The following is a 16,356-nucleotide window of genomic DNA, read 5'->3' as shown; positions in this document are numbered from 1 at the left end:
CACCGTCACATGATTACCAAGCCATGCCCACAGAATAGATAGTAAAAAAAATTGAAACCCACACCTGGAACATTGTGATCTGAGGGGAAGGATACAGCTACCTATGCTGAGGATATTCTGCCTCATATTCTTAAACCTGGTTCCAGTATTCTATGGAGATTCTCAGTCATCCAAGTCATGGTTGTCCCAAAAGTGCTTTTTCAAAAGGCAACTGGACTTTCTTTGTTTTTTCCTTGAAGACATTTCACTTCTCATCCAAAAAGCTGCTTCAATTCTGACTGAGTGATGGAGAATGGAAGGATTTATAATCCTTGCAGCCATCTTGTCATTAGCATTTTGAAGGTCAGTCATTATCTCTCTAAGAGTCATTGAGACCATTGGAGGTTTATCTGTGCCCTCAGGGTCAGCTGAATCAGAGGGCAAATGTGTCTGGAACTTTCTTGGAGTGACATCATTAAGTCAGAACTGAAGAAGCTTCTTGGATAAGAAGCAAAATGTCTTCAAAGAAAAAACAAAGGAAGTCCAGCTGTCTTTTCAAAAAGCATCTTTGGTTCCAGTAGTGGTGGCAGGAAAAAAAAAAGATCAAGCTTAAGGGATTTCAATAGTATTATTTAAGGACTACATAAAGCCATGGGAGGAATCTCAAGCAGGCTCAGGTATTATCAGCATGCATATTGAGCATAACTTTATACATTAAATTGAGTTCAAGAGGTGATATTGCTATCCTGATGCCTGGAGGCTAGAAGATGTCAAAAGTTTTAATCTAAGCAAGATGAAGTAACTACCTTAGGAAGCCATCTGATTCCATGGTGGGGGGCAATAGTCCTTTTTAGTTCAAGATATTTCATAATCTGGGGATCACTCTCCACAAGGAACATATGGCACCCTGCGGCTAGTAAATCCTTTCCACAATGTCATTTTGTGTTGAGTTTGAGTTTGAGTTTGAGTTTTATTTCATTTGTATGCCGCCCTTTTCCCTAAGGGGACTCAGGGCGGCTCACAACTCAGAAAGGGAAGGGGGGATACAAACAATTTAGCAACAACACAAAACAAAACATGGTTAAAAGCACAACAGTCATACCATTCGAGATAGGGGCAGCGAATCTTTAGCCCCAGGCCTGTCGGAACAGCCAGGTTTTAAGGGCTATGAGGAAGGCCTGGAGGGTGGTGAGGGTACGAATCTCCACGGGGAGTTCGTTCCAGAGGGTCGGAGCAGCCACAGAGAAGGCTCTCCTCCGGGTAGTCACCAGTCGACACTGGCCGGCGGATGGAATTCGGAGGAGGCCTAGTCTGTGGGATCTAATTGGTCTAGTGGAGGTAATTGGCAGTAGGCGGTCTCTCAAGTACCCAGGTCCAATACCATGAAGGGCTTTATAAGTGACGACTAGCGCCTTGAAGCGTATCCGGAGACCAATAGGCAGCCAGTGCAGCTCGCGGAGGATAGGTGCGTGGGTGAACCGAAGTGCACCCACAATCGCTCGCGCGGCTGCATTCTGGACAAGCTGAAGTCGCCGAATACTCTTCAAGGGCTGCCCCATGTAGAGCACGTTGCAGTAGTCCAGTCTGGAGGTCACAAGGGCGCGAGTGACTGTTGTGAGAGCCTCCCAGTTCAGGTAGGGACGCAACTGGTGCACCAGACGAACCTGGGCAAATGCCCCCCTGGTCACAGCTGACAAGTGGTGTTCAAAAGTCAGCTGTGGGTCCAGGAGGACTCCCAAGTTGCGGACCCTGTCTGAGGGGCGTACTGTTTGACCCCCCAGCCTGAGAGATGGAACACTTGGCCAATTAGTAGGAGGGAAGCACAGCAGCCACTTGGTCTTATCTGGATTGAGTACAAGCTTGTTAACCCCCATCCAGTCCCTAACAGCCTCGAGGCCCTGGCACATCACGTCAATCGCTTCATTGAGTTGGCATGGGGCGGACAGATACAGCTGCGTATCGTCCGCATACTGGTGGTATTTTATCCCGTGCCGTTGAATGATCTCACCCAGCGGTTTCATGTAGATATTAAATAGGAGGGGGGACAGGACCGAACCCTGCGGTACCCCACACGTTAGGGGCCCAGGGGTCGATCTCTGCCCTCCGACCAACACCGACTGCGACCTGTCCGAAGGTAAGAAAGAGGAGAACCACCGTAGAACAGTGCCTCCCACCCCTACCTCCCGCAGTCGTACCATGGTCAATGGTATCGAAAGCCGCAGAGAGGTCAAGGAGCACTAGGACGGAGGCATGACCCCCATCCCTGGCTCTCCAGAGATCATCGATCAATGCGACCAAAGCGGTTTCCGTGCTGTAACCAGGCCTAAATCCCGACTGGAAGGGATCTAGATAATCGGTTTCCTCCAAGGACCGCTGGAGCTGAAAGGCTACCACCTTCTCAACAACCTTCCCCACAAAGGGGAGGTTGGAGACTGGATGATAGTTGTTTAGAACGGCTGGATCCAAAGATGGCTTCTTCAGGAGGGGTCTCACCACCGCTGCCTTTAGTGCAGGGGGAAAGATCCCCTCCCGAAGGGAGGCGGCAACAACCGCCTGGATCCAGCCCCGTGTCACCTCCCTGCTGTTAGCAACCAGCCAGGAGGGGCACGGGTCCAGTACACATGTGGAGGCACTTACAGCTCCCATGGCCTTGTCCACGTCCTCAGGGGTAACAGCTTGAAAATCAATCCAGTGATGTCCTACCAGATTATCCCCCAGTGCCTCAGCTGGTTCTGCGGAATTGGAGTCCAGGATTGCCCGAAGCCGAGCAACTTTATCTGCAAGGAATTGGATGTAGTCCTCAGCTCTGCCTTGCAAAGGATCGCTCGTATCCCTCTTTTGGAACAGGAGATTCTTACAGTCACTCATGTATGCCTTAAAAATCTTTTGGGTGAGCTATTGTAACAAACTGTACATTGGACTGTCTTTGATAATCACTGAGAAGATATAGCTAGCCAAAAATGCAAAAAGTTATGGGTGCATCTAATTTTGTCCATACAACACCATTACTTTGAGAGCTGCATTTCAATGGGTTTATTCAACTTAATGGTTTTCCTCATCTACATCCCTATACAGCTTATGACCTGGGTATCTTCAAAAATGCCCACTCCAATAACTGCCTCACCAATGAGATCTGATGCCACCCTTTTGTGGAACAGCATTCCCCTTTCTCAAGACATTAAAATGGCCCCAACCATGAACACATAGCTGTTCTTGCAGGTCTTAGGAATTGGAATATTGCACTACAAGAATATTCTCTTGTAATAATGTGTTTACTTACTTAATGATATTTATATCCTTTGGGCTATAGTTGTTGCTGCATATGTTACAGCTTTTATTTTTACTTTATAATTTTCACTTGATTTAGGAATATGTGTACTGCTGTGTACTGCTCAGGCAGTGGAGGAAAGAGTACAACAGATAAATTATGTTGATATCATGCATTTAGGCATTTCTCATATTTGTAATAGGCAGAATAATTCTACTAAAGGCTAGGCAGACTGAACTTTTGCTATTAGGAAATTAAACATAAAAGTACCAAAGGAAGTCTAATAAGCTTAAATAAAGTATCATCTTACTTTTGCAATGTGGAAGTCCTCTATCCCAGTCAACTTTTCCAAACCTCAAAACACACTGTACAGTGGAAGAACCTCTCATTCTATATCTAAAAATATTTTTAGCAAATAAATTATTAAAACTATACAGATTATTTAACCATGGAGCATTCAATTTCAATGTCTAAAATAAGCCATAACAGGCTGGAATCACACAACATGATGATTCCAATCAAAACCAATTATATTATGATGTATTGAAATGTAAGACACCAATCATTATAATACGCTGGTCCATATTTGCCTAGTAAGAATCTCTAGAAGCATATCATGAGAACTTGATAGCTGTTGTATTCAAGAAATGCTAATCTTCAAGTCAGTATCACTTCATACCACCACCACCACCACCCTGGCCACTCTAGTTCTGCTCTCTCTCCCTATTCCACAATCAGATACTGAGATTTCACATATATAAAGAACCGTGACCCGACAAAAGCGCGAACGTCAAAAGCGCGCCGACAAAACCGCGGCGCTAAAACCGTGATGTCAAAAGCGCGCCGACAACAGTGCGCCGACAGAAGCGCGATTTAAGTTAAGGTAAGGTTTAGGGTTAGGTTTAGGGTTAGGTTTAGGGTTAGGTTACAGCGCGCTTCTGTTGGCGTGCTGTTGTCGGCGCGCTTCAGCACTCATTCGTCAGCGCGGTTTTGTCGGCACGGTTTTGTCACCGCGGTTTAGTCAGGCGCGCTTTTGTCGTTTGCGCATTTGTGGTGGAACCATAAAGAACGTCTGAAGATGCCAGCACAGTAGAAAACTTCTCTATTTATCCCAGTTTCAAAACTTAAAATTGGACCTTATTCCTTTCACTTGTTTGAGCCAGTGATGTGCACCTGTTCTTTTTGATTTTACAATAATTATTGTCTCTCCATTCCTTTACCAAATAGCTATTTTCAGCAACAGAATCAAGGACTCCCACTTCACTAATTTCAACCATTACATCAGAATACTACTGAGTTATATGTTAAGAGTGCCTTAAATACTTTCATCAGTCAAACTGTTTTAATTTTAAGTTACTTTTGCAAGGTTTGTATCTTAACAAAGAAATACAAATGGTTATAACATCTAGTTGACAATTGAGATTTTTAATTATCAATATTTACAAGTTACTTCAACAAATGTTTTCTAACTTACCCATGATTGCAAGAAAGGGTTATTTGATCTCCGAGCAAGATGCCATCTCCAGATTCTATGTTGCCATTTTCTATGTGTGGAGTAGGACAATTTCTTCCTAAAAGAGTGATATGGAGTTATTATCATGTTTCTTACAAAAAAAAAAAATAAACACAGAAGTCTAGGAAATTCTATTATTCAAGTTTTATATTTCTCCATTTTGATTGTATTGTATCATTTGTTTTGCCAGGCAGAGTTGCTTGATAAGCTATTCCCAGCTGCCTATGCATATCTGTTCATTTCAGTGGCTGTTCATGCACTTACATGTGAAAACGGTCTAAAGTAGTTTATGAAGCAACTGCATGGATTGGAAAAAGAGCCAGGTGTTCTACTGAGTCAAAATCTTTTAAACATTCTCTGTGTATATAAAAGCTAAATTCTTCTGAAAGGTCTTGTGTTATTACAATTATATATGCGTAATATAGAACTATGACAAATTAAACAACATGCTTAAAAAGAAAACAAACTAAACTAACTAAAAACCTTTAAACAGAAAACAAAACCTGCAACTGTTCAACTTTCAAAATTCCATTGCTCTTCTATAATTTCAAACTTTTATTATTAATTTTTTGTAATATAAATTATTTTTTAATTTTTAAACAATGACCTGAGTCTAGGCTGCACAAAGTTATATTCTTCAAATTTGCCTCTCCTTTGACATAAAGCTAATTCAAAGGTCAAGTATTAAAAAATGCCATTAAGCCAATTTCTAATGTATAAACTTCCTTCCATGACTAATCACCTTCTTTTTTTTTTTGCTAAAGTCAAAGCACAACATAAAGACTAAGTTCCTAATTTGGATAATATAGGTTTATACCCTATTGAACACTTTTCATTCTTAACTTCCTTCCAATATTCTGTTAATAATAATAATAATAATAATAATAATAATAATAATAATAATAAATAATCAATAATAAAATTTAAACAATAAGAAATTACCAGTGGCATGTCTACTCATGTAAAGCATGAAGACTGATTTTCAACCAAAATTACATCTCCATCATAAAAGAATTGTATTCATAATGTCAGGAATGAAAGACCAGGTCTACACAAGACAATTCAGTTAAGTTGATTTATTGGTAAACGCCTATGCACAGGAATCTTCTCAACTAATAGTCAGCAGTTGGCTAGAGATAGATAAGGGTCAATGGTGCTTGGACTTAATTCACTTGCAACTTTGTAGGGATTCTAGGCTGATTGCCAGGTTTTGCCATTCCTTCTGCTACACATATTTTTACAAAACACATTTTGAAATGTGTTTATATAAAACAAAAAACAATGTATATATAAGCTTCATGAACACCCCACTATAAAATTAAAAGTGCTGGTAAGGATTTGCATTAGGAACAATAAATGAATAATATAATAAGTTCAAATTACTATTCAAAATATGTGTTTGATTTTTCTCTGGAATATTAGCATTTCAAAACTTTGAATTGTTAGCCTAATGGATACCTAGGATAGAAATCATGCTAAAGGTGGAATAAAGATATTAGCATATCTTGATCTGATGATGCTGCCAAGTTTGGGTAATAAAACAGCTGCAAGAAAACAATCAAAGAGCACCAAGGATCCCTCATTTAAGCTACAAAAATTCTCCTTTACAAAATCACAATATCATTTGGAACTAAGGGTTGTAAATTATTAAATACAAAATATATGAGGCACGACCAAGGACCAGAAGCCAGACGCAGCTGCATCATTAACCACTTTAAACACCTCCAATCCATATATGAAGCAGACTGACACCCACCACGAAGAGCTGGCACGGCCACAAACACGAAGCCAAATAACAGCAACGCAGCTCAACAGCTCAAATCCCCCGGCAACTCAGACTAAGCCGAGCACAAACCCCCAACCAATCAAAACACACCTTCACCCTATCAGAACACAGAAAAGCTCCCACCCAATCAGCTCCCATCCCCACTGGCAGTTAAAAGGACGAAGCCGAGTAAACCAGCCTGAAGATGACGAATGAGACTTTGTCGAAAGTCCCCAAGACACTTCCAATTTTACACGGGAGAAAACCCGAATAACCAAAGACCTACATACAAACACCCGCGATAACCTCAGAAAATATATATATATATATATATATATATATATATATATATATATATATATGTGTGTGTGTGTGTGTGTGTGTGTGTGTGTGTGTGTGTGTGTGCGCGCACGCGTGTGTGTTTTATTTGTGCTGATAAATAAATAAAGGGAGACTAGTATAGATCTATTTCAAGCTATTTAGCTCTCATCAGCTAGCCATACCCCCACTGGGATTTGAATCTGTGCTGTATTGCATCTTAGGCAAACGTCTTAGCCATTAAGCCACAGGTCTCCTCCTTGTCAGGAGAGAGACAAGTGGAGAGAGGGGGAAGGAAAGACATATATAGGAGAATTAAACATATTCCATTCAATATTCCACAACAGCTCATACAGATGACAAAAAGGTACTCACTTTGACAAGCTTTAGGAAGATCTGACCATCTATTAATGTCAAGACATGCCATAGAACGAATTGTTCCAGGTATAGGCATATAACCAGGGATACAATGTAACTGCAGAACAGTTCCAATACGATAGGCATCTGCTAGCTCTTGTCCTTCCTTTAGTGAAGAATGGGGAGGGAGGATCGGAGTTGGACACACACCTGTAGTTAAGAAAACATGGGGAAGCACTGAAGTAAAGAACAAAATAAAGGTCTATTATAGTACTGAAGTCCAACCATTCAGTTCTAAAGGAATTGAAACAAGAGGTTTCAAGTTCCCTGATAGAGAGCATCTTTGTCCATTCCTGGAAAACTGAGGAATGTGGCCCCTCTCTTCAGGAAAGGGGAAAAAAAGAATCCAAATAGACTGAAGAGCTCAACTTTAATATTTGGAAAGATGCTATAATAGGTAATAAAGTGGGCAATTTAAAGACAATACTGTGACCACCACTGCTTTTCTGGTAAACAGGAATGACAGCATTGCACTAATAATTGGCATTCATACCTCGTGTTAAAAACAAAGAAATCTTCCACAACTACACCACCCTAGTGTATGCTGAAAAGTGCAGAGCACATGAGTGGGCATTTGGCATTCTACTGTGAAAGAAGTTTGAAGAAATTTGCCATTGCAACTTGGAAAAAAATCCCACTGTGGAGGTTACCGGTATGTAGATGGATCCAGATTAGAAAGCTAGTCTTTTGAATCTTCTTCAGCTTGCTGGTAGTTGTGTTAGGCTTCAGTTCTAATAAATGTGAGAAACATGACTATTGTCCACGTCTTAGACTCTAAACACTCTGGGAACTGAAGATCAACAAAGCTGGAAAGTATCCAACTGAGAATTAACTTGTTGGTGATACATGCCTGCAGTTGTCGTTATCATTTTATTAATAATCTGATAAAATGTTTTTATCAGATTGTTCACCAGTTTGGTGTAGTGTTTAAGATACCAGACTAGAAACAACGAGAGCATGAGTTCTAGTCCTACGTTAGGCACAAATCCAACTGGATGAGCCATCACTTTCTCAGCCCTATTAAGAAGGCAATGACAAGCCACTTGTGAAAAACCTTGCAAGAAAACTGCAAGGAGACTGCCTGGACAAAAGAGAATTAAACATGACAGAATGGGAACCAAAAAGTGGGAAATGACTCAGGCTTAAGTCCACCTTCAACCATAGAAATGCAACATAGATGACTTCAGACAGTAAATCTCTTACAGGTGGATGTGTGTATGTGGTATCTAGCCGTTGAAAATATTGGTCATGTTTTGTTTGATTGTCAACTATATTGTTATTTATTTATTTATTTGTACTTGCCATCATTACTTTTACAAATAATTCAAGTTGGTGAGAATGACTGGTCCAAAGTCACCTAGCTGGCTTTCATGGCTAAGATGGGACTAGAACTCTCTTTCTAGCCTGGTGCCTTAACCACTAGACTAAACTGCCTCTTTTTATATACCTGTTAGGCTTACGTATTTAACATACCTACTTGAAAGAACAGCCCAGCCCAGTGGGATCTGATTGTCCTATTTTTTTCTTGGTTCAAATATATATAATATGAGCAGATTTTCTAAATTTACAGTTAGACAGTTCAGCTAAGAACCCTTTGCAATGAACATATTGGGGTATCCTGTAAAGGTGATGTCTTTACCTGAATGTTGATTCCTTGTATTCATCACATATGGTATGTATTTTATTACTGTATTTTCTTTTATCTATTTTACCCTCAAATAAGATCTTGTATTTTTGTTTTGTATTCTGCTATGATTGCAAGACTAATCAAGTAATAAAATATCAATTATTTTATTATATTATTGACTTTCTGCAAGTGCCATTATGCCTTGTTGGCATTTGTTAGCTAGCAAAATAGCTTTGTGAGCAGAATTGGCGCTGGATGCTGGATCTGAGTTGGCATAATTTCTGTATAATCAAATGAGAAGCAGTTGACTCCAGACTGTACTCCTTGTGAGTAGATTACGACAACTTTTTTTTCTATAGTCATCTTATGAGTAGAGTGGCTGAGAGTCAGGATTTACACAAACTCTCAAACTCTCAAAACAACCTTTATGGATACCACATCTGACCAAGTTTATCAGTCACTTTTTTTTGGATTTGCCCACTTCATACATATTATCCTTTTGCCCTCACCATTTATCTAAATTGCGAAGCAAAATGATTGTAACATTTTGCATGCATAGGAGTAAATAATTTTTAATTAGCCAAATTCCTGAAAGTCTGTTATCGGTGAAAATTAATTACAATAGTTTTTACTTCAAGTTCAGAATTAGTAGGACACTTAGGATTTATAATTGGGAAACACAGATGGAAAGATCACAACTTTGAAGAATTAAGCATATTTCATTCTCTATTTTGTAACAGCCACTATTGTTGACAAAAGATACTCACCTTGGCAAAGTGTAAGAAGATCTGACCACTTATTAGTGTCAAGGCATATCATAGTAGGAATTGTTCCAGATATATTCACATAACCTGGGATGCACTGTAACTGCAGAACAGTTCCAACAGCATAGGCATCTGCTAGCTCTCCTTCTTTTAGTGAAGAATGTGGAGGGAGAACTGGAATTGGGCACTCACCTGTAGATAAGGAAAAAGGAGGAAGTTCTGAAGAAGAAAACAATGATAAAGATCTGTTACAGTACTGAAACCCAACCATTCAGTTCTGAAGGAGCTTTCAAGATGTCTATTAATCATCTTTGCCCATTCCTGTAAAATTGTGGAATGTGGCCCCTCTTTTCGGGGGAGGGGGGGTCCCAATAGACTAGTGAGGTTAACTTTACTCTCTGGAAAAATGTTATAGTAGGTAATAAAGTTGGGCAATTTAAAGGGATCTTAAATGCAATATTGTGATCCAAAGGCCAACATAAGTTTGAAAAAAATATAGGAGAGAAATCTTCTCTCATCCTCTGACAGGGTAACCATTCCACTGATGAGAAGGAATATGACAGATATAAGGAACCTGAAATTTATCTAAGTTTTGAAAAGGTCTCAATGTTCCAGAGATATCTTGAAAGAGAAATGTAATTTTATAAGTAATTTAATAAAGTATTTTTTTAAAAGAAGCTGACCGTGAATCAGTAGTGAGAAGCATTTATTAGAAAGATTAATACAAATCTGGGCTGCATGAAAAAAACACTTATTAAAAGACATGAAATCATTGTTCCTCTCTACTTGGTACTGGCAAGATTACACCTGGATACTGTGTCTGATTCTGAATTCTACAGTATCAGAAGAAGATTGACAGGTTAGAACTGTTTCAGAGAGCGGTAACAAAAATGATAAAGGGACATAGAGACAAGTCCTTGAAGAGAAGTTGAAGGAATTTGGGATGGTCAGTCTGAATAAGACTTAGAAAACATATGATTTAGGCTAAAGCTATGCTCAATTAAGAAAATTGCAGGGAAGACAGAAACTATTTCCCAGGGCCACAGAAATTAGGATAAGAAATACCAAAAATCCAGCAGCTACCTGGATTTAATCTAAATATCTTTAAAAAAACCTCCTGATGATAAGACCTGAATAAGAGTGAAACAGTTTAGCTGTGGAAATTGTAGGTAATCCATTTTTGGAGGTTCTTAAGAAGAGACTCTCATGGATTTTTTATATAATTTTCTTGTTTTTGCTGTGACAGTGATTAGATTATTTTTGTAGTTTTTTCCAAGTTAACTTTTTTTTCCATTTTCCTATTCACTACACAAAGGAATACTATTTCCTTTGGTTACAGCGGAACCTTAAAGACTTGAACTGAGCATATCTTTGAAGGGAAGGTCCAGAGTCATTCTGTTTGCTTTTTAACATAGCTATTATATCCTTCGCCTTTGCTTCTGCTGTACAACAAAAGGTCTATGTGAGTACAGCCCTACCCAGAAACTTAAATGAGTAAACACACATTTCTCAGAAAATTGTTTTTTTGAGTCTAGGTTTATGTTCTGAAATAGAAAAAAAATAGAATAGAATTTTTTATTGGCCAACTGTTATTGGACGCTCAAGGAATTTGTGCATAAACTCTCATAAGCTCACAAACAACAAACAACAAGTTCGCTTCTTGACTTTCTGTTCCTGTCTTGATTAGTGCTTGGCTTCTGTAACTCAAGAAACCAACTCAAGGTCAAGTGAACAGGTCAAGAAATCAACTTCTTCCCCTTATATTTTTGTTTGTGAAAGAAGAAAAACTACCACCATCCACCCAATAATCGAAACCATGTTATCCGACGTAAGGCTTGCCCTTAAATATCTGCAATATGTTAAAAGAGCCTGATTTAAGGCAAACACCCAACTCCATCTACCTTCATCAAAGGCGGATCCAACTAAAAGTCCGGCTGCTTCCGAACCTCGCGGTTAAGCAAACAAGGGGTCTCGGGTGCTGTGAAAGGATGGCGAATCCACAGCAACCGAGCTGCCACTTCCTAAGCAGCCACTTGGCTTAATCCGGTAGGACAAACACCGGCCGTGGTCTTCATAGCTCCCCCACTCTGTGACCGCAGAAGGTCTCGGTGATCCGCTGTGACTGGCGTGCGTCGTTTCTTCTCTTTCGACTCAAGATGCTGGCCGCCTTTGCGGTATGCAGCTGGAGCAGCAATTCTGCTCAGCAACTGGCGTTCTCGCTCTCGGTCCCAAAGCAGCAAAAGATCGCGACTTCCCGCCTGGTCGAGGGAATCTCGATTCGCTCCCGGCTGTAAGCAATAATTTAAGGCGCCCCCCCCCCACTGCCCATTTTAGAGCCCGAACTTTTAGTGGGGTCTTTAAGAGGCGCATTTTACTCACACAAAGCCGTGGACGAGAATAACAGCAGGATCAAGGCCGGCCAAAGGACCTCATCGGAACAAGAAGCGAAAAGATCCATCGCAGCAGGTGACGAGAGTCGGAGAAACACACTCCCGGAGGTAAAGATAGAAAAGAGCGGCACTCCCAAATATCACCGGATGCCGAAAAACGCACCACCGCTTTTGTGGTTAAACGAACGTGAGGAGCGTCGCGCTAATAATGGGAGTTCAAACCTCAGATCAAAAACGAAGAAAGTTTCTACGACCGCGCGGCGCTGCTCAGGTCAGGTGTATAAGTGCTGACAAGCGCGGAGCACCTGTTTAGGAAAGGGACTGTGTTTCCTTGGGCAACGGGAGGCAGGAGTAGGATGGGCAGGAATCTGACATCCCGCTGTAAAAGCAGTTTGTAGAAATATGCCACTGAAGTCTGGAGAAAGGGGGAAAGGAGCCCACTGCGGAGATTATGGAGATGGATCCAGGCTACAAAGCTGGTCGTTTGAATCTTCCCCAGCTTGTTGGCAGCTGTGTTAGGCTTCAGTTCTCATAAATGTAGGTAGCATAACTACTGTCCACCTTTGACTGTAAACGTTCTGGGAAGGGAAGCAGGCCTAAGGAAAGGGGTTGGTGCAGACGGTACATTATTCTGGGGCCTATGCAGCTCAAAGAGAGGCCCATTAAGGGGACTTTATTTTTTTTTTTTACAAAATCAAGTTTTTAAAAAGAAAAAACAATATTGGATATATACTTCATACTCTATACTTTGTGTGTGTAGCAAAACCACCTTGCAGCCTTATTTGACATAACCTTTATGGGCGCACAACTTGTGCCCCATTTTGGGCCTAATAGGCCTCCTTGCAGCCTCCTGGGAGCAAAAATGGGCTGCCCCCCCCCCCCCGCATCCTGTTTTGGGCCTAGTAGACCTCCCTGTACTATAATTATGACATTATTGATTTATGTGTCTGTGTAGATGAGGGGGGGCATATTAGTTTTGTTCCAGCACTTAATAATCCTTTCAGCAGCCCTGAACGGAAGACCGTCTGCTGGAGAGTCTCCAACTGAGAAATATTTTTTGATGTTACATGCCTGCAGTTATAGTGGTATCCTCATTAGCATTTTGTTAATAACATCATAACAATTTTTTTTAAATCTGACTATTGACTAGTTTGGTATAGTGTTTAAGACACCAGGCTAGAAACCAGAACAGCATGAATTCTAGTCCTGCCTTAGGCACAAATCCAGCTGGGTTACCTTAGGCCAGGAATATCAAACTCAGGTCATCAAAGAGGTGTCCTAGGTGTCCTTTGACATATTGGGACTTTCCATCCCTTCACTAAACCGGGCATAGGCGACTTAAAAACTCTGTGACTTAAAAATTTATGGCAGAATGCAAAGTTAGCATGAGTCACAGCATGAGTATTGTCATTTTGTCATTATTTTTCTTATGAATGTTGGGATCCCCTAAAATGATAAATTGATTTCTGTAGTTTCCCCATTAATAAAATTCAGGCTACCAAACATAGCCTGCAAACATTTGGATGATAGCAAAGAAATACTGAAAGTGTCTATGGAGATTCTCAACCATTCAGGTCATCGTTGTCCCAAAGGTGCTTTTTCAACAGGCAACTGGGCTTTCTGGTTTTTCTTTGAAGATGTTTAGTTTCAATGAGAAACCTCACCTTTAGGACAAGTACTGAAAGTAACCAACCCTAGCAGAAAGCTAAAAGACAAATAAGAAAGAGAAGTTGCTTTCAGTTGGATAGGAGAAAAAAAAAGGTGTCCCCAAAAGCTCAAATTAGTGGCCTTTTATTCAAAACTTTGTCCAAACTACACATTATTTTGTTGGTGAGTCTCACTAGGCAATTTACAGTAGTGTGCAAAAGTTGTAGGCAGGTGTGAAAAATGCTGTAAACAAATAATGCTTTCAGAAATATAAATAATGTTGGTTTATTGTCATTTTTCAAAATGCAAAGTGAGAGAACAAAAGAAAAATCTAAATCAAATCAATATTTGGTGTGACCACCCTTTGCCTTCAAAACAGCAGCAATTCTTCTAGGTACACTTGCACATAGTTTTTGAAGGAACTCGGCTTGTGGGTTGTTCCAAACATCTTGGAGAACTAACCACAGATCTTCTGTGGATGTAGACTTTCTCATATCCTTCTGTCTCTTCATGTAATCCCAGACACACTCGATGATGTTGAGATCAGGGCTCTGTGAGGGCCATGCCATCACTTCCAGTACTTCTTGTTCTTCTTTACACTGAAGATAGTTCTTAATGACTTTGGCTGTATGCTTGGGGTCGTTGTCCTGCTGCATAATATATTTGGGGCCAATCGTACGCCTCCCTAATGGTATTGTATGATGGATGAGTATCTGCCTGTATTTCTCAGCATTGAGATCATCATTAAATTAATTAATTAATTAATTAATTAATCCTGACCAAATCTCCATTTGCAGAAATGCAGCCCCAAATGTTCAAGGAACCTCCACCATGCTTCACTGTTGCCTGCAGACACTCATTATTGTACCGCTCTCCAGCCCTTCAACAAACAAACTGCCTTCTGCTACAGCCAAATATTTCAAATTTTGACTCATCAGTCCAGAGCACCTGCTGCCATTTTTCTGCACCCCAGTTCCTATGTTTTAGTACATACTTTAGTTGCTTGGCCTTGTTCCCACGTCAGAGGTATGTCTTTTTGGCTGCAACTCTTCTATGAAGACCACTTCTGGCTAGATTTCTCCGGACAGTAGATTGGTGTACCTGGGTCCCACTGGTTTCTTCCAGTTCTGAGCTGATGGCACTGCTGGACATCTTCCGATTTCAAAGGGTAATAAGCTTGATGTGCTTTTCATCTGCCGCACTAAGTTTCCTTGGCTGACCACTGTGTCTAGATCCTCAACGTTGCCCGTTTCTTTGTGCTTCTTCAAAAGAGCTTGAACAGCACATCTTGAAACCCCAGTCTGCTTTGAAATCTTTATCTGGGAGAGATCTTGTTGATGCAGTATAACTACCTTGTGTCTTGTTGCTGTGCTCAATCTTGCCATGACATGAAACTGTCTTTCACAAACTCACCTTGGTAGCAGAGTTTGACTGTTCCTCACCCAGTTTTAAGCCTCCTACACAGCTGTTTCTGTTTTAGTTCATGACCGGGTTTCAACCTATGTGTGACATTGATGATCATTAGCACCTGTTTGGTATAATTGGTTGATCATACACTTGACTATAATCCTGCAAAATCCCTGACTTTGTGCAAGTGTACCTATGAGAATTGATGCTGGTTTGAAGGCAAAGGGTGGTCACACCAAATATTGATTTGATTTAGATTTTTCTTTTGTTTGCTCACTTTGCATTTTGGAAATTGACAAAAATAAACAATCATTCTTTATATGTCTGAAAGCATTCTTTGTTTACAGCATTTTTCACGCCTGTCTAAAACTTTTGCACAGTACTGTACATTCTCTGATATTTCTGATATAATGCTGTTAAATAAGTTTTAATTGTTCACTGCAGATAGTTCTCAACTTACGGCCACAATTGGGACCAGGGTTTCTATTGTTAAGCCAAGTGGTGGTGAAATGAGTCCTGCCTGATTTTTATGATCTTTTTTCCCCCATGAATCAGTGCAGTTATTAAGTGAAACAGGCAGTCGTAAAGTGAATCCAGCTTCCCCCGTTGACTTGCTGGTTAGAAGCCAGCTGGAAAGATGGCAAATGGTGATGTGATCATGATCCTGGGACACTCCAACTTTCATAAATACATACTGACTGCCAAGCACCCAGATTTTGCCTTGGGGGAACTCGGGGATGCTGCAACGGTAGTAAGTGAGAGGGACAGTTGCAGAGCAACTTTTTTCAATACCATTGTAACTTAGAACGGTCACTGGATAAGTAATCCTCGACTTAAGACCACAATTGATCCAAAATTTACATTGGTAAATGAGAAATGTGTTTTGTGACTTTTCTTGCCACATTGGTTAAGTGAACTTGAACTGAACTTACCTTTGAAAGAAATGTCCAGAGTCATTCTGCTTACTTTTTAACATAGCTATTATATCCTTAGGCTTTGCTCTTGTTGTACAATAAAGTCTGTGTGAACACAGCCCTACGTAGGGACTTAAATAATTCTTAAATAAACAGTGTGGCAATTTGGAGACAACCTGGACTTGCTGATCTTACTTCAGACTTCTGCATAACTTTGTATTGTTTGTCAGTTATGCCCCCTTTTTGGACCAGTGAATCCTGCTGAATCACTCTTGCTCTTTTGACCTACAGATTGGTTTTATTATTATCTTTATTATTTCATTTTATTTTACTAGATGTATACCAAA

The 16,356-nt window shown here is 40.3% G+C and overlaps 1 protein-coding gene across 1 annotated transcript in view; it reads right to left on the bottom strand.

The window, feature by feature from the left end:
- Nucleotides 1-16,052, bottom strand: part of LOC116509420 (complement receptor type 1-like) — a 28,099-nt gene extending 12,047 nt beyond the window's left edge. Inside the window, exons 1-5 of the mRNA XM_032218578.1 lie at nt 16,028-16,052; nt 9,655-9,843; nt 7,219-7,410; nt 4,722-4,818; nt 3,558-3,643 (exon numbers count right to left, since the gene is read on the bottom strand). Of these exons, the coding sequence (XP_032074469.1) occupies nt 3,558-3,643; nt 4,722-4,818; nt 7,219-7,410; nt 9,655-9,843; nt 16,028-16,052 (589 nt within the window). The remainder of the gene's footprint in view (nt 1-3,557; nt 3,644-4,721; nt 4,819-7,218; nt 7,411-9,654; nt 9,844-16,027) is intronic.
- Between the last annotated feature and the right edge of the window lie 304 nt (nt 16,053-16,356).

Source organism: Thamnophis elegans, chromosome 5, assembly GCF_009769535.1.
Source record: "Thamnophis elegans isolate rThaEle1 chromosome 5, rThaEle1.pri, whole genome shotgun sequence".
Lineage (NCBI taxonomy): Eukaryota > Metazoa > Chordata > Lepidosauria > Squamata > Colubridae > Thamnophis > Thamnophis elegans.
The sequence above is the reverse complement of the archived record's forward strand: the minus strand, read 5'-3'. Positions and strand labels throughout refer to the sequence as shown.